The 27,860-nt window shown below is 44.8% G+C and overlaps 1 protein-coding gene across 1 annotated transcript; it reads right to left on the bottom strand.

Annotated features, from left to right (window-relative positions):
- Window positions 1–27,617, bottom strand: LOC120837189. The gene is made up of 6 exons (XM_040206424.1): window positions 27,587–27,617; window positions 15,363–15,404; window positions 14,668–14,709; window positions 2,600–2,727; window positions 2,382–2,486; window positions 1–57 (listed from the first exon to the last, which is right to left on the bottom strand). The coding sequence occupies exons 1-6, from the start codon at window positions 27,615–27,617 to the stop codon at window positions 1–3; spliced, it is 405 nt and encodes a 134-aa protein (XP_040062358.1).
- Between the last annotated feature and the right edge of the window lie 243 nt (window positions 27,618–27,860).

Genomic DNA, 27,860 nt, shown 5'->3' with positions numbered 1-27,860 from the left:
TTAGCGGCAAGATGGCAGTGTTGTAGGTTCTGCCAAACACGTTTGATTAACGCATACCTGTAACAGAGAGAAGATAAAAGCATGGACATGTCATTCAGCGTAATGTGTTTTTATGCGACTCTTGGTGTTTTATTTGGGTGCATATAAGAGGTCTTGTGTTTATCCTGAGGTATTTATGCTCGAATTAATTACGCAACCTCATAAGGCACCACAAAACACACTCTTAAATTATACGGCACCAACTCTAAAAAAAAAAATTGATAAAGAAAGCATATGCGTACCCTGCATGCGCAACATGGTTATTGTTAAGACAACCACGCCTTTTTTTTTCATTTGACTTCAAAACCGTGCGGACGGGCACCAAACTTTACCGCGTATGTTTGTGCCCTTAATGAGAGCTCTCTGCCATAATGGAAAAGCTCAAACCTGGCGATCACTTGTTTTGTACTAACAATGTCGCGCGACGTACAAGCAAGGCTCTTTGAAGGCGTAATGGAAAAGCTGCCAGACAACAGAGACAGGAAAAAAAGAACACTGAGTATATTATAATAGTTGGAAGCCTTGAGGTTCTGTGTAACCATGATTGATTTCTAAGAGTCTGTCGTGTTATTGTAGGAGAAAGAACACAGCTCGCAGGTTAACGAGACTTGCTGTTGGACTATAGTTGGTGCAGGATGCCGAGGAAACTTGTTAGTGTAAACAGAAACTGACACGAGAAAGGGAGCACGGACAAACACTTACAAGTTTCATGCTGTCGTTAACTAGTGGTATAAATAAGAAATTGGGGAGGACGCTTCAGCTTCGCCTTTAAGAGTGGAACGCATGAACGCTATCGGACCCCGTTCGCCTCACCTTCCCAACCACCACGCAAACGTGTCTTGCGTAGCCTAATCAGTAGCGTGTCCGGCGCACAGTCGAAGCGTCGTGGGTCTGAATCCCGCCTAAAATTTTCAAATATTTCTTAAGGCAAATGAATTACTTTATAGAGTGAAAACACTTCAGACATTCGGCGACTTTAAGTTTATATTATACGTCGCATTTTTTAATCACTTTTATTCCACGCGTGACGTAACGTTTCACGTGAGCATTGTGGGTTGTTCGAAATTTCCGCGCGAGGTCATGTGGCTGCGACGTCATGACTCTATCGACCAATCAGGATTTTTGCTGTACGTCACCGACGCCGGCTTTCCTGTCAAACCACCGATTTTCTGCGACACGAGCTCCTTAACGCTGTCGCGCCAATATTTATTCTTATTTTCAGTGACCAACCAAGAGCTTAACGCCTCCTTAGTGGTGCGCTTATCAATGAGTTAGTGAGTAGAAAAAAGGTTAAACAGGATAAAAGCGAAACGTTAGGTAAAAAATAATAGCCTCAACACACTTTCGAAATTTACGCTTTTCATAAAAAATATTAAGGACAGCATTCGCACAAATCTGTTCTAAATGGTTATAAGTCAATTGTAGGCGTGTCATGGGTGCAGCGTGGTAAAAGTCGGTAGGGTAAAACAGAGTATAAAGTCTACAAGACTGACGAGGAACGTGCAAACAGATGTGACTGAGTAGCTCTGGGGGCGTATTGCGCGTTGTAAACCTTCGGAAGGGGGGGGGGGGGGGGGGGGCGTATCGCGTGTTGTAGTTTATTGGATGCAGACAGTGCCGACGGACTGAGTACTGTGAGTAGTCAATAATTTACTAATTACGTTCTCGCCTGGGGCTTCTAACGTTTTGCTGCAAAGTTGTCTAGGCCTTGGAAGGCTCGCGTTGTTATTTGCTTAGTAAAAGCAATACATAATACAAACTCTACGTGAATAAATGGCACCACAAGGGTCTGTTTTAGCTGTTGACCAATATTAATTTTTTTTTTTAAGGGCTTACAAAGCGAAAAATAAAACTCCTTCATTGAGGCCTTTAGACAGAGTGACGCATGGGCAGTAAAAAAATAAAAAGTATAAATTTAAGGAATTACATTAGTTACAGCTGTACTGAGTATGAGCACTTTTTCTTATCTGAAGGTGTATTGCTATTACGAACACTTTTGCCGACCCGTAAAACTCAATTGTACTAAAACTGCTTTGTGATGACTGTTCGAGATAAGTAAAGCGCTTGTCTTAGAAGAGCCAGCTATAGCTACGACAGGGTGCACGTACAGTTCTAGACTTTTTAATTAAAAAAAAAAGATAGAATATGTAGAGGAACGTGGCAAGGAAAATGTAGATACTAAAATCGCGAAAGTGCGTCATACAAAAGGAGATTGTTGCGCTTCATCGCTTTTCGTAAGTTTTCTGTTTATGAAGCAAAATGTTTTTCACTTTAAAGGGCAGCCTTGCCCAGTCACATAAAACACAATTTTATGTCATGGTTCTTTAAATGGACTCGCTCACTTTTCTATGTCCGCAGGGTGTACCGTCGGGTAAGTTTTCTTCATGTAAAGGACCCTTTTTATCGTGTCTGCAATCAAATTTGCATTTTTCCCAATTGATGGTGTCCTGAAAGTGAGGGTGAATTGAAATGATTAGGAACAATTTTTTATTCGCATTTTTTAATGCTTTTTTTAGTACGAACTTGATTTGTATTTGAAGTGCTATCCGGTACTACTCACATTGCTTATTCTCTCCCATTTATTTTGGTTGTGACATAAGCCTAGTAGACGGTTCATGAAATCTGTCGCGTTCTTGATCCATGGAGGCAGTCCTGCGGCATCTGCAAATGTTCTGGGCCGACGATTCTCTGTAGAAATATAGATCATAAAAATAATTGTGTCTTAATTCGGTGTACTATATCGTCTTCCTTTTCCGTGCTATGTACAAGAAGAAGATACTAAAATGATATTGCAACAAAAACTGAAATATTACCTTTTTTTACACGGGTACAGACCACGAAGGGAAAACATTGAAACCTTCGGTATGCTAAGGTTATTCATTACTTTTTCGTTATCTAAAATGTATGGTTTATGGTTTTTATGAACAATTTCCCGGTCATCGCCGAAAAGCATTAAATACGCGCACTTTACAAAAAAATATAAGGCCGGCGCGGCAGTTTACGGCATTCCTAGAAAACGGTCAATTCGGAAATTTTTTTAAGTTCTGGTTTTCTATCCCTGCCACCGGTTCTAATCCCCGTGGCCAATAAGCTCAACCACCGTGTCACCTTCTGTCGGCAAAAAATAATGTGCCTTAGGACAAAAAAAAATGAAACACTGCGTTGTTTTAATGTGCTTTGACTCTTGAATTCACCTCCTTCACGTGAAGAATTCGTTGCGGCACTCGGTAAACAGCGATATACTAAAATAAAAGTGTGTTTATTATCTACACGCACGTAGCAAAAACATACTTAGTCGCGCTTTTATAGAACAAATAAGTATACTATAAGTATACCGATTGTAGACTATACGCAAACTAAAATACGAATTTTGTAAATTTATGTATACTAAAAGCACTCTTCTATCGCATTTAAAATATTGAAAAGTAAAGTCTTCCGGTGTACTTCAACTACAGTAAAACAAAACCAACAACCCATAGTAAAGCTTGTGAAAGCAGCACGTATACTCTTTCTTTCGAAAATAGTCAAAAACGTATGCCATGTGCAATAACGCTGAAAATTGAACCGGCAAGAAGTTCCTTACTTCCTGCTGCACATGTAAAGGAGTAAGCGAGTATGCATACCAGCCATGACATACACGAGGACAATTTTCTGTCCTTACACTTACAAAGTAGACGTGCACTTGGTATCTGCGCACATTAGTAGCGTGCTTGGGACTACTTGGGTCACAAGGGGGGGAGGGGGGGTTAGCAAGATTGAAGACGCGGAGACGCCTCTTGATAAAGAATCGAAACTTTAAGACATTTCCGAATTAAGTGTCCCTCTTGGAACGCCACAAAATGCTGTGACCTTATATTTTTGTGAAGTGTTCTGGTATAGAGGTTTAGATTATCTATAGGAAAGTTCTGATTACCTCTTATCCTGATAATTAGAAAGTTTATAATTCCAACGTAATTAAGAACTGAATTATACCAGACGTTTATAATTTTTTCTAAAAAGGGCATTTCTCAGAGACCATTATGACATCAACCTTTGTTTTGTGCGATCCGTAATTTTTGCGGGGGCGATTTGGTCTATGTTTCGTGAAGCAGCTTGTATACACGGGCGTCATAGTAAATTGAATAATTCTTTAAAATAAGTTAACTAACTTTATGTTTTAGTAGTAGGGCTAATGTTGTCGTGTTTCATATTGTAGTATTTATAGGAATTTCTATTGGAAGGCCAGAGGTTTAAAAGAAATGTTGCAAAATGTAATATTGGTTTTGAGACATTCATCAACAATTTTTCGCGCCCCCCCCCCCCCCCCCCCCCCGATTTCAACAAAGCGCGCAAAAAGAGCGCCATAAGCTTTACCCGCAACGACGCTCACAAAGTGATGTAGTTGTTTCAGTCAAGGACAATCATTACTTGCATCGTCGGTGGACCTACCAAGGACACGCAGCCGACATAGTGACATGGTGACATGATTGAAAAGACCACGTCAGTTTTCCAAGCGTCATTATGGCTTGCAGCAGTCTTTCCGAAAGCTATCTCCAAATCAAGCAGAAAAAAAAAACAATTGATCGAATAATTTCTTAAAGAACCAGTACCTTATTGCAATTCCTTTGAAGCACTCGTCTAACTCTCCCCACATTTTTTAAAGATATTTCTTCGGATTAAAATCAATCACCTTCTGTATATCGCATGTAGTATATTAAAGGATATTTCTTCAGCGCTATAAATGCATTCATGCATGCAGTGAGATCTATTTTTACATGCAGGCCAGACTCTAGATGGCTCAAAAGAGAGTAGATTGCTGTGGCTCCAGGAAAGATTCTTCTTATGAACAGGGGCATGATTACTTTTATTGCACCTGTGTGTAGCAACAGGGGTAATAAAAGAGAACAAGCGAAGAGAAATAAAAAAGGGCATTATACAACGACGTCTTTGTTGTTACTTTTTTTTTGTTTGTTTCCTTGTTTGTTCCCTTTTATTGCACCTGTGTGTAGCAACAGGGGTAATAAAAGAGAACAAGCGAAGAGAAATAAAAAAGGGCATTACACAACGACGTCTTTGTTGTTACTTTTTTTTTTGTTTGTTCCCTTGTTTCGGGGTTTAAAAGTATAAGTATAATCGTTCTCCAGGTAGCCTGTACCATTACCCTTATTTCAATATTTAACATGTGTTTATTTTGCACTTAAACCTATACAGCTTAAAAATCAATTTTAGTAGGAGGCATTAAAAGTGTTAGGACCGACCATAAAAAAATATATAATATCTACGCAATATAAATAGGATGTTTCTATAGTTTAGTTAATTTTTTTTTTTTTCAAATGGCGCGTTGGTTTGATGGATAAATTTATCCATACATGGGATCCTCGGATACACCCCGCTTCGGAAGGACGCCATGTTTGGTTGATCGGTGGCGTAGTCCGATACCGTGGCGGCGCGAGGTTCCCTTGCACGCAAATGCAGGCTTGGCTTTCTCGGCGTCTTGCGCTTTAGCCTCTTTGTTTACCTTCCGCGTGTCGAGCGCAGTTTCGAGACGATGAGGTCTATGGCTCGTTTCGTCGAAGTCTTAAACACTGATCGCAGCAGCGATGAGAGTGATTGTAATCAAGAGATGTCGGAATTTCGACATTTTGTCTTCGACCCAGTTGATACCAATACCAGCGACGACAACGAAATAGTCACAGACGAACTCGCCGCCGCCCGCAACGATCTCGCACATAAGAGCACTCAAACGTGAAATGGTCCTCATACAAACCATTGCGTCTGGCTTGACCCAGCCATCGCGCTCGAAAATAGAGTTATGGTAGATCGTTTCGATGAAACAGTCACCATTTTAATGCTTTCGCATTAAAATGGTGGCTGTTTCTCCTGTAATTTCCTACATCCCACCGCACAACAAACTTCGCGCGACGTTTGGAACTGCTTTTGCGTTGGGAGCTACGCAAGCGTTCCTTCTACTATTAACTAATCTGACCGGGAAGGTAACTGTCGAGCCAAGGACGAAGAATGGAGGAGTCGGGCACACGTTCGCACCGTGCGAGGTCAAAAGGGCGAGAGCGAAAGTAGCATTGGAGTCGTCGAGTGGGAGAGGGTGTGATCGTCGTGGCGAGCTCGTGGGCTAGGGACGAGCATGGGGAACGCTGTCTCAATCTAGGTAAGCCTAGATTGAGACAGCGTTCAACTACAAATCATAATCACATGGTTTATAGGCACCATGGCGTGGCTACCTCAGGCAGTGTTGCCTGGTCCCCAGATAAAAATTGCCAACATTAGTATACTGATTATTGCAATTGCTAGAGCTCTAAGAATCATAAAACTTGGCGTATATATTAATGTAACCCATGAGCATTCCATTTCGTAATGAACTAACCGCTTAGTAATTGTAAAATTATTTTGGCACGTCGACCCGCAATAGTAGCATGTTTCGGAATCGCTCATAAAAACCTATGTCATAAAACAAACTGCTCCCAAACAAAATGAGAATCTTTGTATACGTCGCGAGACACATATTGCTGCGCGCGCAGCTGGCCAAGTAGGCAGCGCGCGCGTGGCATAGCGGTTATCGCCCCTGTCTCCCACGTGAAAAGGCAGGGTTCGATTCCTGGGAGTGACGTGTATTTTCTTTATTCCTACAATTTAGTGTTCTGGAAAATTCACGAATCCTGTTGCTTGTTCGAGGTCCGAATGTTCTACGCGTCGAACTTTCTACGCCGATTATTCCAGGTACATAAGGGGTTTCGCGTGGTGAGCCAAAGTCAGTTTCGCCTCAGCGTTCGCTACATCGCCGCCCTCAACGCCCGCGACGCTCCGTTGTTATCTTTCTTGTTATCTTTCTTCTTCCTTTTATTTTTGGGCACAAGTTCGCCCCATTAAACGTTTAGTTTCTTCAGTTATTATCGCCTCATCACAAATCATTCGTGACATTTTGGTGGAGGTGCGGGGTAGCGCATGCCCGTGCAGCGCAGCTCTCCGAGTTCCCGCAGTAAAGTCCGAACCCTAGGACCCAACGAAGACCAGATCAAGACCCGATCAAGTCGCTGCACCCAAGGTGTACACCAATAATACAGACTTCTGCCACCCAGGACCAAGCAGCGAACGAGGCCGACGATGGACGACCAGCAATCGCAGACCCCGACCGCCGCCGCCGTCATCTACCTGCCTGTTGCCCAGCGAACCCCGACGACTTTCCATGGTGAGACCCACGAGGGCGTGGAGAACCATGGCTTCTGCACCACGAACGTGTAGCACGCAATAATGGATGGACCACTGAGCAGCGCCTCCAAAACCTCTACTTCTCTTTGGAGGGTACCGCGAGGCAGTGGTTCGAGAACCACGAGGCGTCGCTTACGTCGTGGAATACCTGTATCGCCGGCCTGAAAGAGTCATTTACGAACCAGACACGACGACAGCGAGCGGAAGACCTCCTGCAAGTACGAACTCAAGGGCCCAACGAAACGGTCACCAGCTTCGTTGAAGACGTCCTCCGGCTGAGCAGCCGCGCCGACCCTCAGTCCACCGAGGAGAAGAAGCTGCGCGTCCTGATGAAGGAGTGAGGAGTGACATCTTCGGCGGCCTTGCTCGCAACCCACCGACTACTGTCGATGAATTCGTTGCCGAGGCAACTAACATCGAGCGTGCCCTGTCAATCCCAGCCAGCCACTACAACCGACTCGCCGGCACGCCTGTTGCTTCGACGCTGATATCTTCCCGATTCGACCAGGGCGGCACCAGCGCTGACAATCTTCGTGCAATTGTCCGCGATATCGTCCGGGAAGAGCTCAGGAAGCTGCTGCCTACTGCCAACCAGCCGGCTTCGCTGTCGATAACCGAAGTGATGCGCGAAGAAGTTCAGCGGGCAATCCAACCGGAGGCTCCTGCCAGCGTAGCAGCACCCGAGGAGCCCACCCTGACCTACGCCGCAATGGCCCGACGGCCACCGCCTCCTCCTCAAGCCTATGTCACGCCGCCCCGACGTCAGTCTCCTGCGCCGCAGAAGGGAGGGTGATCGCTTACGCAAGCTGGGCACTGTCAAAAGGCTGAGAAAAATTACTCGACAACCGACAAGGAATGTCGCGCTGTCGTCTGGGCGTTAACCAAGTTCCGCCCGTACCTGTACGGGATCCAGTTCCGCGTTGTCACGGACCACCACGCTCTCTGTTGGCTCGCCAACCTCAAGGACCCGTCAGGACGCCTCGCTCGCTTTAGCCTTCGACTGCAAGAAATCGACGTGACCATTGTGCACATGATGCCGATTGTTTGTCCAGGGCCCCAGTCGAATCTCCTCCCGACAGCACCGACGACGATGATAACACCCGTTTTCTCGGAGAAATTACAGATACCGACATGGGAGCACTTCAACGAGACGACCCCGAACTTCGCGCCGTAATCAACCAACTCGAAGGTCAAGGAAGCTCAGTTGCGCGAATCTTGGCCCGAGACTTGCCAAGCTGCGTTCTGCGGCGAGGCGTGCTCTTCAAGAACAACTTCGGAACGAGCAACCCTTCCTGGCTGCTGGTTGTTCCGGCCAGCCTGCGAGAAGAAATCTTTCAAGCATGCCATGACGACCTGACGGCTGGACACCTTGGCTACAGCAGGACGCTCACCCGGATTCGTGACAAGTACTACTGGCCGAGACTACCGAAAACAGTCCACCTGTACACACGGCCGTGCCATGAGTGCCAACGACGTAAGACGCCTCCGACGAAGCCAGCAGGACACCTGCAGCCGATACCTGCACCGACTACGCCCTTCCAGCAGGTCGGAATGGATTTACTTGGGTCGTTCCCAACAGCGACGCAAGGAAATTGGATTATCGTCGCGACCGATTATCTTACACGGTACGCTGAGACGAAAGCCCTGCCATCGGGAACAGCGGTAGAAGTCACCAAGTTTTTTGTCGAGTCTATTCTCCTTCGACACGGCGCACCTGAAGTGCTGATCCCAGATCGCGGGTCATACTTCATGGCACAGCTGACTCAAGAAGTTCTTCGGCTAAGACAGACCAGCCATCGACGAACAAGCGCCTATCTTCCGCAGATCAACAGGCTAACGAAGCGGCTCAACAAGACGATCGCCAACATGATCTCCATGTACGTCGACGTATACATGGGACGCGGTGTTGCCGTACGTCACGTTTGCGTACAACACAGCGGTGCAAGAAACCACGGGAATGACACCGTTCCAACTGGTACACGGCCGGACGGTTACCACAATGCTCGACGCCGTGCTGCCTCACGTGCCGGCCGACGATGGCAACGACGATGCTCAACTGATCTCGCAACGCGCGGAAGAAGCTCGCCAACTGGCAAGAATCAAGATTCATGCCCAACAGCGAGTCGACGCACGCCGCTAACCGGGTGTGGGTGTGGACACCGATCCGCCGCCGTGTTCTCAGCGAGAAACTACTGAAGCGCTACTTTGGACCCTACAAAGTGCTTCGTCGACTCGGGGATCTGAACTACGAGGAGATGCCCGACGGAACACGGACTTCATCACGCCGCCCTTCACGACCAGAAGTCGTCCACGTCGTGCGCATGAAGCCGCACTACGCTCGATAGGACTGTGGACCTTATGTGTTCCAAATGACTCTTTAGTTTACCATTATTTCTGCTTGATTTTTGTTTTGTGCTGCATCGGGGCGATGCTCTTTTTAAAGGGGGGAGTAATGCCGCGCGCGCGTGGCCTAACGGTTATCGCGCCTACCACCCACGCGAAAAGCCAGGGTTCGATTCCCGGGAGCGACGTGTATTTTGTTTATTCCTGCAATGTAGTGTTTTGGAAAATTCCCGAATCCTGTTGCTTGTTCGAGGTCCGAATGTTCTACGCGTCGAATTTTCTGCGCCGATTATTCCAGAACCCCACGCGTGTACATAAGGGGTTTCGCGTGGTGAGCCAAAGTCAGTTTCGTCGAAGGCGGCGATCCTGCTGGTTCGACGCCCGCAACGCTCTCCTTTCTTCTGTTCCCTTTCTATTTTTGGGCACAAGTTCGCCCCATTAAAGGTTTTGTTTCTTCAGATATTATCGCCTCATCACTTGTCATTCGTGACAGTATACAGTGAGGAGCGATTTCGAAATCTCTGTCTGTCGTCCCAAACTAAGCCCCTAAAACTATCTACTTTTTCCTTCGGGGAAAGTGTGTTGTGCGACATCCGTGCCCTGTCCAAGCAATTTCAAAAGCTTTTTTATTTTTTTCCTAATTTTGAAGTGAACGACGGTTGAGGACATAACGTTTTGGTTTTTCAACTATTCCTTATGGCGAATTCTATTAGTCGTTTTGGAGGGCGCCGTAATCAGTAGACCTGATCCGAGATGGATCACGCCATCCGAATGGAGTCGCCCCGCCTGCGGATCCCTTGTGGAACATGAGCATTCCTCCGGGATCGGCGGATGCCTTCCCGTAATTCCCCTTCCACCGGTTGTTGGTCTTGGAAAAAAAACGTTTTCGCGATCGCGGCGCTAAAACGTGTTGAGCGCACGAGCCAAGTTAATCATGATGTGAAAGGTGCGCGTCGATAAGCGCTGTGTATCAGCGTAGCCGCATAGCCCACTTGTCTCTTCATCAGAATACTCGTGAACGGTGGCCTCTTCTGTGGAGGTCCATTGGCGGCCTCTTTGGCCGAGGTCCGAAAAAGCAGTCCAATTCAAGCGGGACATAGAAGCTATCCTCCTCGCCGCTGCTACTCGAGCCGCTGCTGCTGGAGGAGCTGCTCGAGCAAACTTGGTGACGAACTGTCACCAAGCAGAAGCAGCAATAAAGCGGGCGGCACTTCGCGAGCGGCCATTACGAATTCTTCCGAGGCCAGCTCACCGAGATACCAGACGAGAAAGAAAGTCGCGTTTGCGCGCCGAGGGCTGGCCAGGCTGGCTTCCGGTCGAATCCGCCGGCGGACCGACGTTTTTCGGATCCGGATCGAGATATAGAGTGAGAGCTGATCCAGAACAACAAGTGGAACGCGTCCGTCTCGATCCCGATCGCCCAGTGAAATAGGCGCGCTTCAGAAGAGGCGATCCCGGCGTGCTCCAAAACTAACACGGGAATTCGCCATTAGACTACTTTGTCTATTGAAAGTATAAAAACTTACAAACGCTTACCCTCGTGCGGCATTTTATACGTTTACATTTCTGCCTTGTTGCGTAAGCCCAGGTTGAGATGATGAATATTGCAGAATTACGTTATTCGCACTTATTGTGCACGAACATGTTTATAAGCAAGGCACTTGTAGATAAATAATAAAGCGTTCATTTTAGAGCGCAGCTCTTAGGCGCCCGTTTCCGACTTGAACGGCGTCGCCGTCGGCGTAACCGCGCGATGCATTATGGGTAAATTTCCCCACTAAATCTAGCGGAAAAACTTCCCCGCTAAGTCTAGCGGAAAAATTTCCCCGCTAAATTTTTTGGAAAAATCTCTCCGCCAAATCTAGCGGAAAAACCTCCCCGCTAAATCTAGAGGAAAAATTTTCCCGCTAAATCTAGGGGCAAAATTTCCCCGCTAAATCTAGCGGAAAAATCTTCCCGCTAAATCTAGGGGAAATTTCTCCCCGCTATATCTATCGAAAAAATGTCCCTACTAAATCTAGCGGAAAAATTTTCCCGCTAGATTTAGTGGAAACATTCCCCGCTAAATCGAGCGGAAAAATTCCCCCCCCCCCCCCAAATCTAACGGAAGACTTTCCCCGCTAAATCTAGCAGAAAATTCACCCCTAAATCCAGTGGAAAAATTCCCCGCTAAATCTAGCGGAACAATTTCGCCGCAAAATCTAGCGAAAAATATACCCGCTAAATCTAGCGGAAAAATTTTCCCGCTAAATATAGTGGAAACATTTCCCTGCTAAATCTAGCGAAAAATTTCCCGTCTAAATCTAGCGGGAAAATTTCCCCGCTAAATCTAGCGGAAAAATTTCTCTGGGGGTCACGTGACCCCCCCTCCCCCTGAAGTCACGTGCCCCCCCAAGTCGTGTGACCTCGCCCCCCCCTCCCGAAGTCACGTGACCCCCCCCCCCCCCCCGTAACCTCGGGGAGGGGGTCCCGTGACCTGGGGAGGGTCACGTGACCCCTCCCCCAGGTCACGTGTCCCCCCCCCCCCCCCCCCCCCGAGAACACGTGACCCTCAGTACCCTACCCTCCTCCTCCTCAAGAGCTGCGCTCTAATTCGGCGTTACAGGGAGTTGTAGACGGCTTTCATTTATTTTTGCTAATTTTATTGTACAGTGTGTTTCACAAATCGTCGGCAAAGTCGTTCTTTCAAAAACTACGCTTCACGCAGAAAAAAAGAAAGAAAACTTCTATATTACATTTGTCTCTTCTAAAGAACGTATTAGAACGAATAATGGCGTTCGCGATCATTGAGTTTTTAATTATATTGAGTAATCAACCTTTAACTCGCATATTTATGGGCACTGCTCTATTTAGAATACCGCCGCTAATCGTCCGAAATCTCTAAATCAATTCACTTTTTTAAAATATAGGAGGTATACGTGCAGCACTTTACAGCCCCCCAGAAAGAGCCCTAAGAAGTAGGCGAGTCGCTTCACGTTTACCGATATGTTCAGAGGAAAATCTCAACTGACATAGTTTTTAGCAAGAATATGTTGCAGGTACATATCTCATGAAGTGTTTTTCGCGAGGGAATGTGTTTCGCTTTATCTGACTTAATTTGTTTGTGCGCGTGTGAGGGTATGAGGGTACTAAATAAAGATGTCGGTTCCCGTAAAAGCGGCCTCGCCGCTCTGTAAATCGTTCAGTGAATCTGTTAACCCCCTCTTTCGTCACCCCGTCACGCAGCAGCAATGAGCGACGAAAGGCCACACCAAGCCGCCGCGTAGAGAGGCGGAACCCAATAGCGTAGATAAATCAATAGGCACCTTTCCTCCTTTGCCACCACTTGTAAAGAACTATCCGTACAAGCTAACACCACCATTGCGAAACGAGAGTCAACTCAACTTCCCCAGAAAGGTACAGAGAAGTCACATGACCCGCCCTTACTCAACATCACCCTGCAAACGTTCATCAATCCCATGTCACCTCGGGAACTCGTTCCTCGCCAAACTCACGCCCGTCACCTAAGTCATGAACTCACCATGCTCACAAATTCCCGCCCCTCACCGAACTCATTAGCTCACCAAGCATGAAATCGACGACGTCATAAAGTCACGCCCTTCGCCGAATTCATGAACTCACCAAACTCATGAACTCACTGAACTCATAAACTAACCAAAATCATGAACTCAAGGCCCTCACCGAACGCACGCCCCTCACTCAACCTGAAACTCATGAGTTTTTGAGGCTTACGAACTCACTCACCCTCACTTCACGCCTGATCGGTGAGGGTGAGTGATGTGAGTGAGCGCACTCATGAGAGAGTCTCGCTGAGGTATAGTGGGAATACCCGAGGTACGGGGCACTAGAACTGAGAGGCGTGCCAAGCACCGCTTGTTCCCGCGGGCACCTTCACCGGACACTGCCGCGCCGTGGCGTAACTACGAATGAGTCCGTTACGTCAGACATTCCAACGAAGCTAGCCCCCTAATCACCAGGTGGTATTTGGAAATCGTTTTATTCGTTTTAAAATTGCTCTTTCGTGAAGTTTTGTCATAAAAGAGGCCACGCGTGCACAATGAACTAGGCGCCAAAATTTCGCTTCTGTACCCCTTTAAGCAGCGCCTCTTTTGTGCAAAGTCAGATATCTTTAGGTCGCGTTTCCGTTGTTCATCGCTTTTGTGTCCTTTCAAACGCTCTTTTAGTGCCCATGGACAGACAATGAGGGCAATGAAAGACGCTAGTTGGCACGCGTGGGTTTTGCATTATGTGATGCTATAGCTTCGCTAGGTTCGCATCAGACTTAAAAAGACGGCGTCTCGCCACGGAGGTAGGAAGCTTGTGGAGGCGACATGACGCCATCAGAGGTGAAGCCAGGGATAATTGTAAAAACATGCCCCCTACAATGACGAAAAAAACAACATCGCCATTTCACAAAAGCGAGAGTTAATTTGGTGCTAACGGCTGTTTTGGTCACCCTGGGGCATATCTAACCGATCGCGAGCTCTGCTTCCGGTTTCACTTGGGATTTTTTCGTTTGGCTGGCTGGCTTGAGAGGGTATGTCGCCTCATCTGCTTCCTACCTCCATGCGTCTCGCGGACGCTAGGGGAGGTGCCTTTTTTTGTGGTCGCGTCTCGTAGACTCTACAGTGTCCCCTGGAGGAGAGAAACAGGCATATGAGCGCGTGCTGGAGACCGGTCCTCTGAAAGAGACTGCCTGCCGTTATCATCTTATAGACACTGAACTAGACAAACCGGAAGTCGCGAGAGGGAGGCATTAAACTTGTGAAGGGTTGTTCGGGCAAGCAGTAAAGACTATCCAGGACTAATAAGCCTACAGTGGGGCGTGGACGCAGCATACCTCCAACTAAATTTCGCTTCGCGGTGTAAATATTCCACTCATAAACATTTTTTTCTTGAGAAAGTTTTTTTTTTGGGGTGGATATACGTGTCCACATGGGCACTTAAAAAACGTGTTTTGTGACTTTAGTGTTCCTCTGGTCGTTCCTGACTGACTGCTACGAACGCTTCTTCCAGAGAAAGGTACTTGCTTTTATGTGCTGAAAACAGACTATGCAAAATAAAGTGGAAATTATTAATTACCTTCTTTCTCTGACTCAGATTCCTCATTTTGGCTCCCAGAACCTGGAAAGGTGAGCGGAAAAAATGACATAGAACATGGTTGAATTATATTGATCAATAACGCTTGTGGGACAAAAAAGCGGAGGAGGCTCTGAGGTGGTGGAACAGACAACGTCCAGCTCCTATGTAAGATTATACAGTAATAATCATAGTGTACATAACGTTTCGAAATTTCGATTCAATAATCAGGAAATACACGTAGCAGAGCGCGTTGAATAAAATATAGTTCACGCGCACTTAATTGAGGAAAAACACTGAATTGAGGACTGGGGACAGACACTCACAGTTTTTTTAATGAAATAAAATGAAATAACTGAGTGCCTGTCCCACGCCTAACTGTGGATTTTGCATTATGTGAAATAACTGTGAGCGCTCGTCCTGCGCTCAACTCTCGGTGTCCTCGTCTTTTTTCGCGCTGTTCGTAATCTCTTAAGTGTGTCCCTCGTCGTTTTAAGTGTCTTCATTCTTTCTGTGTAAACTATAAATCGGAAAATTAAATTTTTTGTTCACACATGTCTCACCTGCACTTAAAAAATTCTTGGGATTTCACGGCTCCCTTAATCGTCAGTAATTGACAGCTGGCAATGCTAAAAAAAGTACTACCTTTTTTGTATTGAAAACGAACTATGCAAGATCAAGTGGAAATCTTAAATTACCTTCTCCATTTGACCCAGTTTTCTTTTCTTCGCCCTGAGAACCTGAAAAAAATGTGGGTAGAAATTGCATAAAACACAAATGAATTATCTTTCACGACAGTGCTCCTCTGACGAAGACGAGGAAGAGAGAGACTCTGAGAAGGTGGAAGAGACAAACATCCAACTCTGGGGTATAATTTTCAAGTAATTAAAATATTGTACTTAAAGCCTTTTCTGTTACCAATAAAACCTTGCAGTAACAACTACAGCAGGAATAAGCACGTCACTGAAAGAGAAAACGGTTGTGCTATCGAGTGGCGTAGCAGGGGATTTTTATCGGGGGGGGGGGGGGGGAGGGGGGGGGGGCGGGGTGAGGTGGCTGGGATGTCCCTGTCTTCAAGTGCGGAGAGGGGGAGGGGGGAGGGTCAAAATGCACGTGTATATTATAGGGCCGGCTTCATTTCGCGGGGGGGGGGGGGGGGGGGGGAGATAGAGAGAGAGGGCTGAAGCCCAGTGTTGTACGCGTTCCTAAAAAAAAAGTAACGAAAGCTCGTTCCTCGTTCCTTCTGATTTTTGGAACGCGTTTCCCGTTGCAAGTTCCATTTGTGAAAAAGGAACTCGTTCCCATTACAGTTAAAATAATGGAACGTATCGTTACATATACGTTACATTCGTATTTGGTGATTACCATATTTAGTTAGATCAAGCAAAGTTTCCTTTTTTATTTATCCCATCAAATGGCAACATAGGAATTTGAAGGCAATGATGGAAGGGCACCAGTAGAAGAAGACAAGCGGAAGCAGGGTTTCATTTGTTGATATATTAATCTTTAAACATCTCAGTTTTCAGCCATTGTTTATGGTGGGCGAGTCAGACGAGCTAAATGTACTGTTACCCCATATTGCACGAGCGTTTTACAACCTCACACGTTTCAATCAAACAAAGTCATCTGTTCGAACTTAACAGCAGTTGCTTCTTGATGTTGCTGTTCGCAAGACGAGCAAGTGAAGAAGAAGGTAGGGCTTTTGGAAGGTCAGTCTTGAAAAATACAAGTCCTTCTTCAGCTTATACTCATGACATCAGTGTCACCCAACTTAAAGAAACTCTAGAACTACCCTTACTGTCTAGTCGAAGATTGAATTCTCGGTTAGGTTTATTGCATAAATTCTACTATAACTATCCATACTCCCATACCACTACTCTTGCTCCTCCTGACCGAGTATCATCACGCCTTAATCGCAGTCAATGCATCAAGCGTATTGCAGGCAAAACGCTTGCCTTCAACACTTCCTTTTTCCCTCATGCAATGGGCATCTGGAACTCCCTTCCCGACGACACTGTGGTCATTACTGACCCAATAAGGTTTCGCCACGAAATCTCTTTACTCAACCACTAATCATTCCCAACTAAACCATATCAGTACTTTCTGTTTTTTACTATTGTTATTTTGACTCTCTCCTTTTCGTATTTTTGTCGTTTTCAAGTGTCAAAGTGTATTTTAGTTCTCGTCTACTCCCCCCCTTATGTAATGCCCCACCCGGGCCCTTAAGGATAAATAAATGAAATGAAATGAAGGTAGGATTCCTTGTTCAGTTTGAAGGTGGGGAACAAGCAGAGAATGAATAACGGTTAATTTTTGTACATATCTTAAATGATCAATATTTGGGACAGAAGGGTGCGTTCGATGTCAGGTAACCTGTTCTTTTGTTGTAACTTTAGGTCTCTTCGTGGAAGTTCAGTGATGGCGGTAGTCGGCCTTAGATTGCTGGGTGTATGAGGATTCGTGGAAGCAAAGAAATTAGCTGAGTTCGAAATGCCTCTCTTTCTATGCCTTTTCCTTCAACTAAAAGTTTGGCTTTTAATACCGCAGTCTCGGGCACTAAAAAAGAATCAATCAATGTCCACTATAGCTCTCCTGCACCCCACTGTTACCAAGTGAGGACCACATAAAATAAACCCTACGATAAGTAACCAAAGGGTTAACGATATCCTGCTCTTCGTAAAGGTATTGTTTTTATTCTTTTTATAATTTTTCTCTTAGAAATAAAATATAAATTATCCCACTGGACGAAAAAAAAGGAACACCGTTTCTTTTTCCGTTCCAATAAAAACGTATTGAGTTCCCGTTCCAGTTCCAATGATGCAAAATGGAACGGCGGCGTTCCTTCGTTCCTCCTAAAAGGAACGCGTTCCAGGAACGCCGTTCCGTACAACACTGCTGGAACCCCATAACCCCCCCCCCCTTTTTTTTTTTTTTTCTGGCAACGCCCCTGGTGCTATCATTTTCCGGGTGCCGTCGCTTTTCTGCCAAGCGAAAGGAGCTACAAGCTTGGCTAACTACGCCATACGTCTTACAAGAGCGTCCAGATGGGCCGTGCAACAAAAATAAGTCGCTTGTGCCGCAAGCAGTTCAACTATGGTGCCGGAAACGCGCCTATCTTTTAACTATTTTTTAGCCGCGTTTACATGAATGCGACTTATACCCCTGTTACACGGGCACACTTAACCGCGGTTAACTCAGCTTAACTGCTTTTGCGCGGCACCACAGATACCGCACTATACTCTCTGACAGCTATTTCAGAAGAAGTGAAGAGCGCGCGTGCACTGCTTTGATAGATGCTCAAGATGCTCAAGTGCACGTTCGCCCATAGCTTTGACTGCATAGCCGCAGAATGTTGTCGGCAAGTATTGTGCGCTAACTGCGGCTTAGCCTAACTGCAGTTAAGTCTGCCAGTGTAACAAGGGTGTTAGTCGCATCAAATCCAGTTATCGCATTCGATGCGGTCATGTAAACAGCATAATGCGCTAGAGAAGCGCATCGCATTCAATTCGCCAGACAGAGGTGGATCGAGACGGCGAATGCGCATTCATTCAACCCATGTAAACGGAGGTCGCATCGCATTTTGGAACGGGGAGGATTATGGGAAGGCGCTCGCTGCAGGAGCGAGTGAACTGCTGAGAACATGGCAGCGGCCAACTTCGTCGTCGGCGGTGGAGAGCGGCTCCCTGTGGTCGCCCGCTGTTCCTCCCGAGAAGAAACGCGAGCTTTTATTGCCAAACTAAACGAGCGGAATATCACTGAGCTGCATGGAGAGGGCGGCCCCCGCCCAAGCCTTGCGAAATACGACTTGCGTGTCCAAGGGAGTGCCTACAGGTTTCGGCGCTAACACGAACGACGCCGAGAGCTCCGAGCACTGCATGGTAGCGCAGAACGAGCAGCTCCTTCCTCGGTGCCGTCCCTGGCTACGCCGGAGCCTTTCAGCCTCGGGGTCCGGTCGTGGTTGGCAAGGTATGACGAGGCGAAGCGCGGTGGCGTCCTCAGAGCGGTTCACGACGATCTCGCTCGCCAGGCCGTGCGCACGCACGTCGCCTCTGATCCAGAGTGGCCCAGCAGCCCGACCCGGAGCCCAAGACGTTTGGGTTTTGATGTTTCTTCCGTCTCGTAACTTTTTGCACAGCATCGAAGACAGCGGGCACGATATTTAGTTTACGCTCGCCGAAAGCGTCGACGCCATCACGCACTTCACGTGCGATGCATCGGCAGTGATGTTCCATACCACGTCCAAAAATTCCATTTTTTTTTGGGTACTAAAATTCCCTTTTTTGGGGTACGTTTTCCCTGCAATATTTTGAAATATCCCCACATATTTTCCTACATTTCGTTACTTTATTTTCTCATCTGCTGATTCCTGTGACCATGCAGGCCACTTTGCACGCATTTTATCACAAAAGCTGCGTGAAATCGCATGTTTAAAGAGAAGAAAATATTACTGCCCTACCGAAAAACCCAGTATAACGTTTCGGTTTGTGGATTACGGAACTGGGATTTCAGGTTTCCAGAAACAATTCCAGTTAGATTTCCAGTTTCGAAAGTGAAAAATTATACTGGATTTTTGGTAGGGTGGTCAGTTTATATTTTTATTAATTAAATATTATAACCTTTAGCAGTGCTTGGTAAAGTACGTGTAAAAAGTACTTGATGTAAAATACAAAGCGAATGATAGGTTATGTACTTCAAGTAAAGTAGTAAGTATATTGGGTGCAATTTACTTGAGGTAAAGTACTATAAATATGATGCACTTTCAAATTAAAGTACAATTAAGTACTTTTTAACACAATCTTACGTGGGGGTAATCAAAAGTGCATCAGATTTTTTTTTTTTAAATGACGGCGAATGTTGGGTGGCCACGGAGTAGACGGAGTGTCTGTTTCACTCTCGCTGACAAACTATTTAACACCATCAACCTATAAGGCACTTATTTGCATCGGTCGTATAGCCGCCATTACTTCACTCAAAAAATTTCCAAATAACATTGTTTTCTAAAGTACAGGCACATAATCAGAGAATGTACTTCATTTAAAAAGACCCCTTAAAAAATGTTTTTTTTAACAGTCCGGTTGGGACAGGCGTTTCAAAAAATTTATTTTACGCTATTTTTTTAGAGCAATATTGACGGCGCGTGACGCGATATAGTTGGCAGTCACCTCCTTTTCATTTGTTTTCTCTCTCGGCATTTCGGGCGCATGGAGGAGAGGTGGATCGCTTTCACGTTGAGGTGGAAAGAACGAATGACCATTCCATGACGTCATGAACTTCGCGCTCAGAATTTCACATAAATCTCCCGCCGTCAATATTGCTCTAAAAGTTTTTATTTTTTTTTATTTTTCGCGTAAATTTTATTTCTTGACACGCTTGTCCCAACCAGATTGTTTAAAAACACTTTTTTTTCTTTCTTTTCAGGGGCTCTTTAAGCACAAGTTTTCTTAACCTACTTGAAAAAGAGTCGTTCAGACACCCTTTTCCTGCACCACAACTTTCTTTCTCTTTCTCATTGATAAACGAATTACCAGAGTTTTGAGGTTTCAGGCCTTGATACCCCTCAAACGAATAGTTTTCTGCTCTTTGTGTGTTCGTGATCATATATGTAAAATGTTTTTTTTTTTTTTTTTTTGCTGCGCTGCCACACTCTGTGCTTGCTTTTTTCGTAAAACTTGATCCATGTATCCCTCCTACCTTGGCCGCCCCAAGGCGGCCGGTAGTATAAAATGAATAAAATAAAAAATAACTTTTGGACCACACGACTCTTTTCGTGTTTAGTTCCCTCACTAAGCTTTTCCCGAATTCCCTCGTTAATCCTTAAAATTCCCTGCAAACGTGTTAAAATTCCCATTTCTCTTTTCACCAAAATTCAGACTTGAAATTCCCTGAAAAAAGGAAGATTCACTGCATGGAACATTACTGTGCATCGGAAAGCGTGGTCAAGTTTTGAGGCCGGTGCCGGAAACGCAGCTTTAACTTTGAGCTTCTACACGACGTGGCGCTACCTTCGCGTAGGGCTTAGTGCGCATTTATGTAAACGTTGTCACGTCGGCTTCTTTCGGGGAACGATTGGAGTCGATGCGCTGAAGTAATTCGTATCCATGTAAGCGAGGCTTTTGATTTTGTTAGAGGTGGATGCGGCAGACGCTTCGAAAACAGCGACGCATGAGTGCACTCGTTCGTTCCGATGGCGCTTCTGGAATCAACTGGAATCATCTTTAGCAGACAAGGAACTGCAGTTCCTTGTTGTTACCGCGCCTGTTTTTGTTTCTGCGACTGTCGCCGCCTGCGGAACGCGCGCCGCTTTTGAGTCGAAAAGATCGTCTGCTAAAGACGCTGGCTCTCGGCGCCGTATGCTCGTTCGTTGGCGGCGTTCGTTGCGCCATCTCTTGTGTCCCGTGCGAAACGGCGCCCTGTTGTTTGAAGACCGGTGGCGTCGCTGCGTTTCCATAGGAGCTAAGCCTTTTTCTTTCTTTACTTTTTCCTCGGGTAAGTTCGCTCTTCGCAAATTTTACAAAAAAAAGAAATGCACCATCTGTGGGCAACGCTGCACAAAGTTGTAGCGCGATTGGTTAAGAAACCGAATTTTGCAGTCGATTTGAAGAGCCTGGCCTCTCCATGGGGGGGGGGGGGGGTGGGGAAGGGGGTAAGGAGGGGGGGAATCACCCAGTATATATATATATATATATATATATATATATATATATATATATATATATATATATATATATATATATATATATATATAAGTTTTTTTTTTTTTTAAGCTTCACAGATTTGTTTAATGAACGCCGTGAAAAGTTCCACTTTGTCTCCGATCAATATTTTATATCCGCTTATCGTGAAATCATAAGTTTTCCAAACGGCCGAATTTAGTCTTTTCAATAAATATATTTATATAAATATATAATAATGATATTGTAAATATAAACAAACTAATAAAATACATAATATACGCTGATGATACCAGCCTATTTCTCGCAGAAACGAGTGTTGAAAAATTAATCGTAGACGCAAATGATGTTCTTAGCCAGTGTCTTATATGGTCCAACAGCAAAGTTTTTCGACCAAAGCGCAGGGCTCTGCCAATTAATCATAATATTACAATAGGCACCGTACCAATCGAGTTAGTGAAACAACATAAAACGCTTGGAATATTTTTTTCTGAACACCTTTTGTGGAATGACTATGTCAATTATCTTGTTACGAAGGTGTCTAGGGTGGTTGGAGTTATGTCACACTGACGGAATAGTTTCCCAGTTAACGTGAAATTACAAATCTACTATTCACTATTTCAGCCTTACATTAATAATCGCCATCTTGTTTGGGGGACAACTACACAAAGAAACATAGAAAAACGTACTTTACGTCAAAAAAAGATGCTCCGTTATATTGCCGATGAGCACTATCTCGCTCATACCAAACCTTTGTTTGCCAAATATAAAATAATTAATCTTGATAAGGTGTATGACTATAGATTACTGCACAGCTTTCGCTTTTCATCTCCTGAGCATGCTTCGCTTTTAAGCAAGATGTCGGAGCTCTCCGAACATCCTCGTAGTTTCAACACCCGTCTTTTCGAAAAATGAATAGTACCACGAGCTCGTACTAACTATACTTACCAGTCAATTACATATCGTCTAGTTTATTACTAAGGGCCGGTTGCACCAACGTCGCTTATCTTAACCCAAAGCGGCGCTTTCCTAAGCCGGCTTAGCGCCCTAAACCGAGCTTAGGTAAGCACGGGTTTAAATTCCGGTTGCACCAACGTTAAGCCGGCTTTACAGACGCGCCCCTAGCTAAGCGAAGGATTTGCGTAGGGAATCTAGGGACAAACAGAGCAAACTAGGGAACGCTCAGAGCGACGAATACGATTGGCGGAGAGGAATCACGTGATGTAAAAAAAAACTGCCGTAGTAGTCGTCGTCGGCGTCTGCTTTTCGCTGTATTTCTTCGGTGAATAACAAATTAAAGGTCTCCAAATTCAATCATTTTTTTGTTTAACTTTCAATAACAGAATTCAAAGCTTCAAATAAACACGAATGCTCTTTACATCTGTGATTGTGTGTTTAATATCGGTTGATAACAGGATATTTTGACAGTGGTAGTAGTTTTCGTGCTCACATTTTGAGGCGAAGGAGCCATCGGGGGCCCCAAATCTCACCGAACGCGGGAAGGACACTCTACTCGCTACATCGCTGAAGACAAAACATCATGGATATAAGTAGGCAGGTAAGATGACTACTAAAACCAAATCAAGCCTGAGACCGACGAAGTTCAAAACAGTGACGAACTCGCCACGGCAGCTGCGAAAATGCCCGGAAATCGTCGAATAGAAGTCGTCGAGAGGTCAGGTCACGAGACCTTGCATCGACGGTACTCGTTGCTATCAGCAAGGCGACAGAACTGCACTGTACCGTCGTTGAACATCCGCTGCAGCCTCAAACGGACTTCAGTTTCACACTGTCGAGTACAGAAAAAAAAAAAAAAAAAAAAAACTCCCACTAGTACATTGCATCGTGCCGATAAGAACGGTCGTCTCTTCGCATCACCTGCCCCAGCCTGCCCCGATACAGCAATGAACGAATCTAACATAGTAGTCGTTACGATTTGTCGTCGCCACGAATGAAAGATATAAAGCAAAATATTCCTAAAAAATCGCGATCACCAAAAAGTTACGGAGGACACAACAAGGCGCAACTTTCAACTGAATTTTATTGAAAACGTGTTCCGGTATATAGTCTCAACCATCGTCACACTGACAACAAACGACAAAAGTAAAGGGAAAACACCATCACAGAGCACAACTCGGAAACAACAGTATCTCGTTCTCGGGAAACGAATGAAAGATATAAAGCAAAGTATATGAAAAAAATGCGATCACCGAAAAAGTTACAGTTATGGAACGATACAGTTTTCTGAAGCCAAGATTCTACTCCCGAGATAAGGAAAATTCACTGAAGATTGTCTCAAAACTCAGAAAACGAAAGAAATTGAATCTTCGCTGTTTTATTACTTAAAAGCGCCGCAATCTAATGCAAACGGCAGAGGTGTCGACAATCAGCTGATCGCCGAGATCATGTACTGCCACTATTCAACGCGCTGATCAGATTGAAGGATACGCGCTGCAAGTGTAAATAAACAAGGTGGTAAATAACAATACGTTACAGCTATGCGAAAATTAGTAAGTACATACGAATAAGCTCGTTGACAGAAGAACCAACGGGAATACAGACGTGAGCCCCACAGCTCCGTACGTTTCTCGGTTAGGGCTAACACGCCCTGAAAGTGGAGAGCCAACTTGAAAACAGGGGTCCACAAACACTTCACGCGACAATATTTTGCATCCTTGTCACAATCGAAAGTCATTTTGTCGAGACTTTCACGCTGATGTAGCCTAAAACACTTTGCACAACCAATTTCGTCCACCGCGTCGACCGAGACAAACCAGCCGCCATGTTTTTAATCCAGGATTAAGAAACAACCAGAAGCAAAGCGCCCAATGTTGGGCGCTTAAGTTAAGCGTAGTTTAGTGCTAGGTTTAGCGATAAGCGAGTTTGGTGCAACCGAACGAAACCGAAACTGAGCTTAAGTTCCCGGCTAAGCTCCGCTTTGCGTTCAGCGACGTTGGTGCAACCGGCCCTTAGGGCCGGTTGCACCAACGTCGCTTATCTTAACCCAAAGCGGCGCTTTCCTAAGCCGGCTTAGCGCCCTAAACCGAGCTTAGGTAAGCACGGGTTTAAATTCCGGTTGCACCAAGGTTAAGCCGGCTTTACAGACGCGCCCCTAGCTAAACGCTGGATTTGCGTAGGGAATCCAGGGACAAACAGAGCAAACTAGGGAACGCTCAGAGCGACGAATACGATTGGCGGAGAGGAATCACGTGATGTAAACAAAAAGAAAAACTGCCGTAGTAGTCGTCGTCGGCGTCTGCTTTTGGCTGTATTTCTTCGGTGAGTAACAAATTAAAGGTCTCCAAATTCAATCATTTTTTCGTTTAACTTTCAATAACAGAAGTCAAAGCTTCAAATAAACACGAATGCTCTTTACATCTGTGATTGTGTGTTTAATATCGGTTAATAACAGGATATTTTGACAGTGGTAGTAGTTTTCGTGCTCACATTTAGAGGCGAAGGAGCCACCGGGGGCCCCAAAACTCACCGAACGCGAGAAGGACACTCTACTCACTACATCGCTGAAGACAAAACATCATGGATATAAGTAGGCAGGTAAGATGACTACTAAAACCAAGTCAAGCCTGAGACCGATGAAGTTCAAAACAGTGACGAACTCGCGACGGCAGCTGCGAAAATGCCCGGAAATCGTCGAATAGAAGTCGTCGAGAGGTCAGGTCACGAGACCTTGCATCGACGGTACTCGTTGCTATCAGCAAGGTGACAGAACTGCACTGTACCGTCGTTGAACATCCGCTGCAGCCTCAAACGGACTTCAGTTTCACACTGTCGAGTTCAGAAAAAAAAAAAAAAAAAAACTCCCACTAGTACATCACATCGCGCCGATAAGAACGGTCGTCTCTTCGCATCACCTGCCCCAGCCTGCCCCGATACAGCAATGAACGAATCTAACATAGTAGTCGTTACGATTTGTCGTCGCCACGAATGAAAGATATAAAGCAAAATATTCCTAAAAAAAATCGCGATCACCAAAAAAGTTACGGAGGACAGAACAAGGCGCAACTTTCAACTGAATTTTATTGAAAACGTGTTCCGGTATATAGTCTCAACCATCGTCACAATGGCAACAAACGACAAAAGTAAACGGAAAACACCATCACAGAGCACAACTCGGAAACAACAGTATCTCGTTCTCGGGAAACGAATGAAAGATATAAAGCAAATTATAAAAAAAAAAAAAAAAAAAGAAAAATGCGATCACCAAAAAAGTTACAGTTATGGAACGATACAGTTTTCTGAAGCCAAGATTCTACTCGCGAGATAAGGAAAATTCACTGAATATTGTCTCAAAACTCAGAAAACGAAAGAAATTGAATTTTCGCTGTTTTATTACTTAAAAGCGCCGCAATCTAATGCAAACGGCAGAGGTGTCGAGAATCAGCTGATCGCCGAGATCATGTACTGCCACTATTCAACGCGCTGATCAGATTGAAGGATACGCGCTGCAAGTGTAAATAAACAAGGTGGTAAATAACAATACGTTACAGCTATGCGAAAATTAGTACGTACATACGAATAAGCTCGTTGACAGAAGAACCAACGGGAATACAGACGTGAGCCCCACAGCTCCGTACGTTTCTCGGTTAGGGCTAACACGCCCTGAAAGTGGAGAGCCAACTTGAAAACAGGGGTCGATCAACACTTCACGCGACAATATTTTGCATCCTTGTCACAATCGAAAGTCATTTTGTCGAAACTTTCACGCTGATGTAGCCTAAAACACTTTGCACAACCAATTTCGTCCACCGCGTCGACCGTGACAAACCAGCCGCCATGTTTTTAATCCAGGATTAAGAAACAACCAGAAGCAAAGCGCCCAATGTTGGGCGCTTAAGTTAAGCGTAGTTTAGTGCTAGGTTTAGCGATAAGCGAGTTTGGTGCAACCGAACGAAACCGAAACTAAGCATAAGTTCCCGGCTAAGCTCCGCTTTGCGCTAAGCGACGTTGGTGCAACCGGCCCTTAATCATCTTCTTAATAAAAATACTGATATATATCAAATGGGAAGGAAATCATTACTTATGCATTTCTTGTGAATTGTCCCGTGAAATGTCTTGAGCATACCCATACCTTTGAATAAATTTTGCATTTCGTACAGTGCTGTTAGAAGTTATGCGTATGTGCGCCTTGTGTTGTTTTGCGTGATTTTCTTCTATATTAGCTGTACATCTTTTCAATCTGCCACAAGTTCTGCGAACATTTTTTTTTCTTTTTGTTTAATGCTGTTAGAATTTGTATGCATGAAGTGATTACTCTGCGTATCTTTGCATGTAATATCCTTTAGCGTTCTGAATGGATGTCCTGCTGACAAATCCGAGATGGGCCCCAGACCTCGTCAAGCTGCCACTGGCAGCTTTTTGTCTAGGGTCTCCGTTGGCTTAAAGGCCACAAATAAAATGATTGAGTGATATATATATATATATATATATATATATATATATATATATATATATATATATAAATTTTCTCGAGGATCTCATTTTCGCAGATTTGCACGAATTATTACAAAACTCTTTGACCTAAACCCCAAAATATTGAGCCCGCAAAAAATAAGTCGTTTACAGAATATATATATTGAAAAGACTGAATACGGGCGTTTGAAAAACTTATCATTTCACGATAAGCGGATATAAAATATTGATCGGAGAGACCATATTCTGGTATATGTCAATTGAGCGTGAAAATGCTAAAGGAGCCGCTATGCATGCTTGCCCTTGTGCGTTTTTGTGAGCCGATTTTTGTGATATTGTCACAGATGTGCGTCTATACCAAGCGCCTCTCGCTCAGCTGTCTGTGCTATAACTCGCTTTTTCTTTCTTTTAGTTTTGTGTAATGTGCATATTGCTAAGGCCACGAGCTGCGTGTGTTTGCGGTAAAGAGAACAAACAAAATAAGCACAAAAAGAAGCCCACTCTAGCAAACTTAATTCTGCCGATGTATTTACAGGTGGTGACACATTAAATATATAACCATAATTTTACTTCAATTTCGCAAGCGACAAAAATCGAACGTATCAAGCACTGTAACCATCTGATAAAGTAATTATTATTTCCAGAACCAGGCGCTTATATTGGGAGCCTAAATAGTGCTAGTAATGTAATATTGAAGCACTCGATAAGGTCACAAGTAAAGACGGCTATTCCTGCCTTCGCCACTAGTTAGTTTTATTATACATAAGCACAGTCGCAGTGTCACAGTGCCAGTAGATGTAGACTCCACATATTAGACTCACCGGGAGCAATATTCTCACCAGTAAAAACCATGCCCCCAAAAAATTTAATTCAAAACAGAACGTGATTAAGTCTGGCAAATTAAAGCAAAATATTAATATTTATTCTTGGTTTATTGTTACCCATTTTATGTGGTTATAAAACAAATAAAATAAGCATAGACAATATAATTTTAAATACATATGTGGCATTAAGACAATCAAATGTGCTAAGAGGCTTTACTTGAGTTTTATTTTCATCTGTAATGTTTTTATGGGTACCTCTAACAAAATAAAA

The sequence above is a fragment of the Ixodes scapularis genome, unplaced genomic scaffold, assembly GCF_016920785.2.
Source record: "Ixodes scapularis isolate PalLabHiFi unplaced genomic scaffold, ASM1692078v2 PGA_scaffold4__175_contigs__length_147842914, whole genome shotgun sequence".
Lineage (NCBI taxonomy): Eukaryota > Metazoa > Arthropoda > Arachnida > Ixodida > Ixodidae > Ixodes > Ixodes scapularis.
The sequence above is the reverse complement of the archived record's forward strand: the minus strand, read 5'-3'. Positions and strand labels throughout refer to the sequence as shown.

Coding starts and splice junctions, on each gene's coding strand:
- LOC120837189 (XM_040206424.1), bottom strand. CDS start 27,617: ATGGTTTTTACTGGTGAGAATATTGCTCCCG. Junction 15,405..27,586: donor TGGTGAGAATATTGCTCCCG/GTGAGTCTAATA, acceptor CATTTTTTTCAG/GTTCTCAGGGCGAAGAAAAG. Junction 14,710..15,362: donor AACTGGGTCAAATGGAGAAG/GTAATTTAAGAT, acceptor TCACCTTTCCAG/GTTCTGGGAGCCAAAATGAG.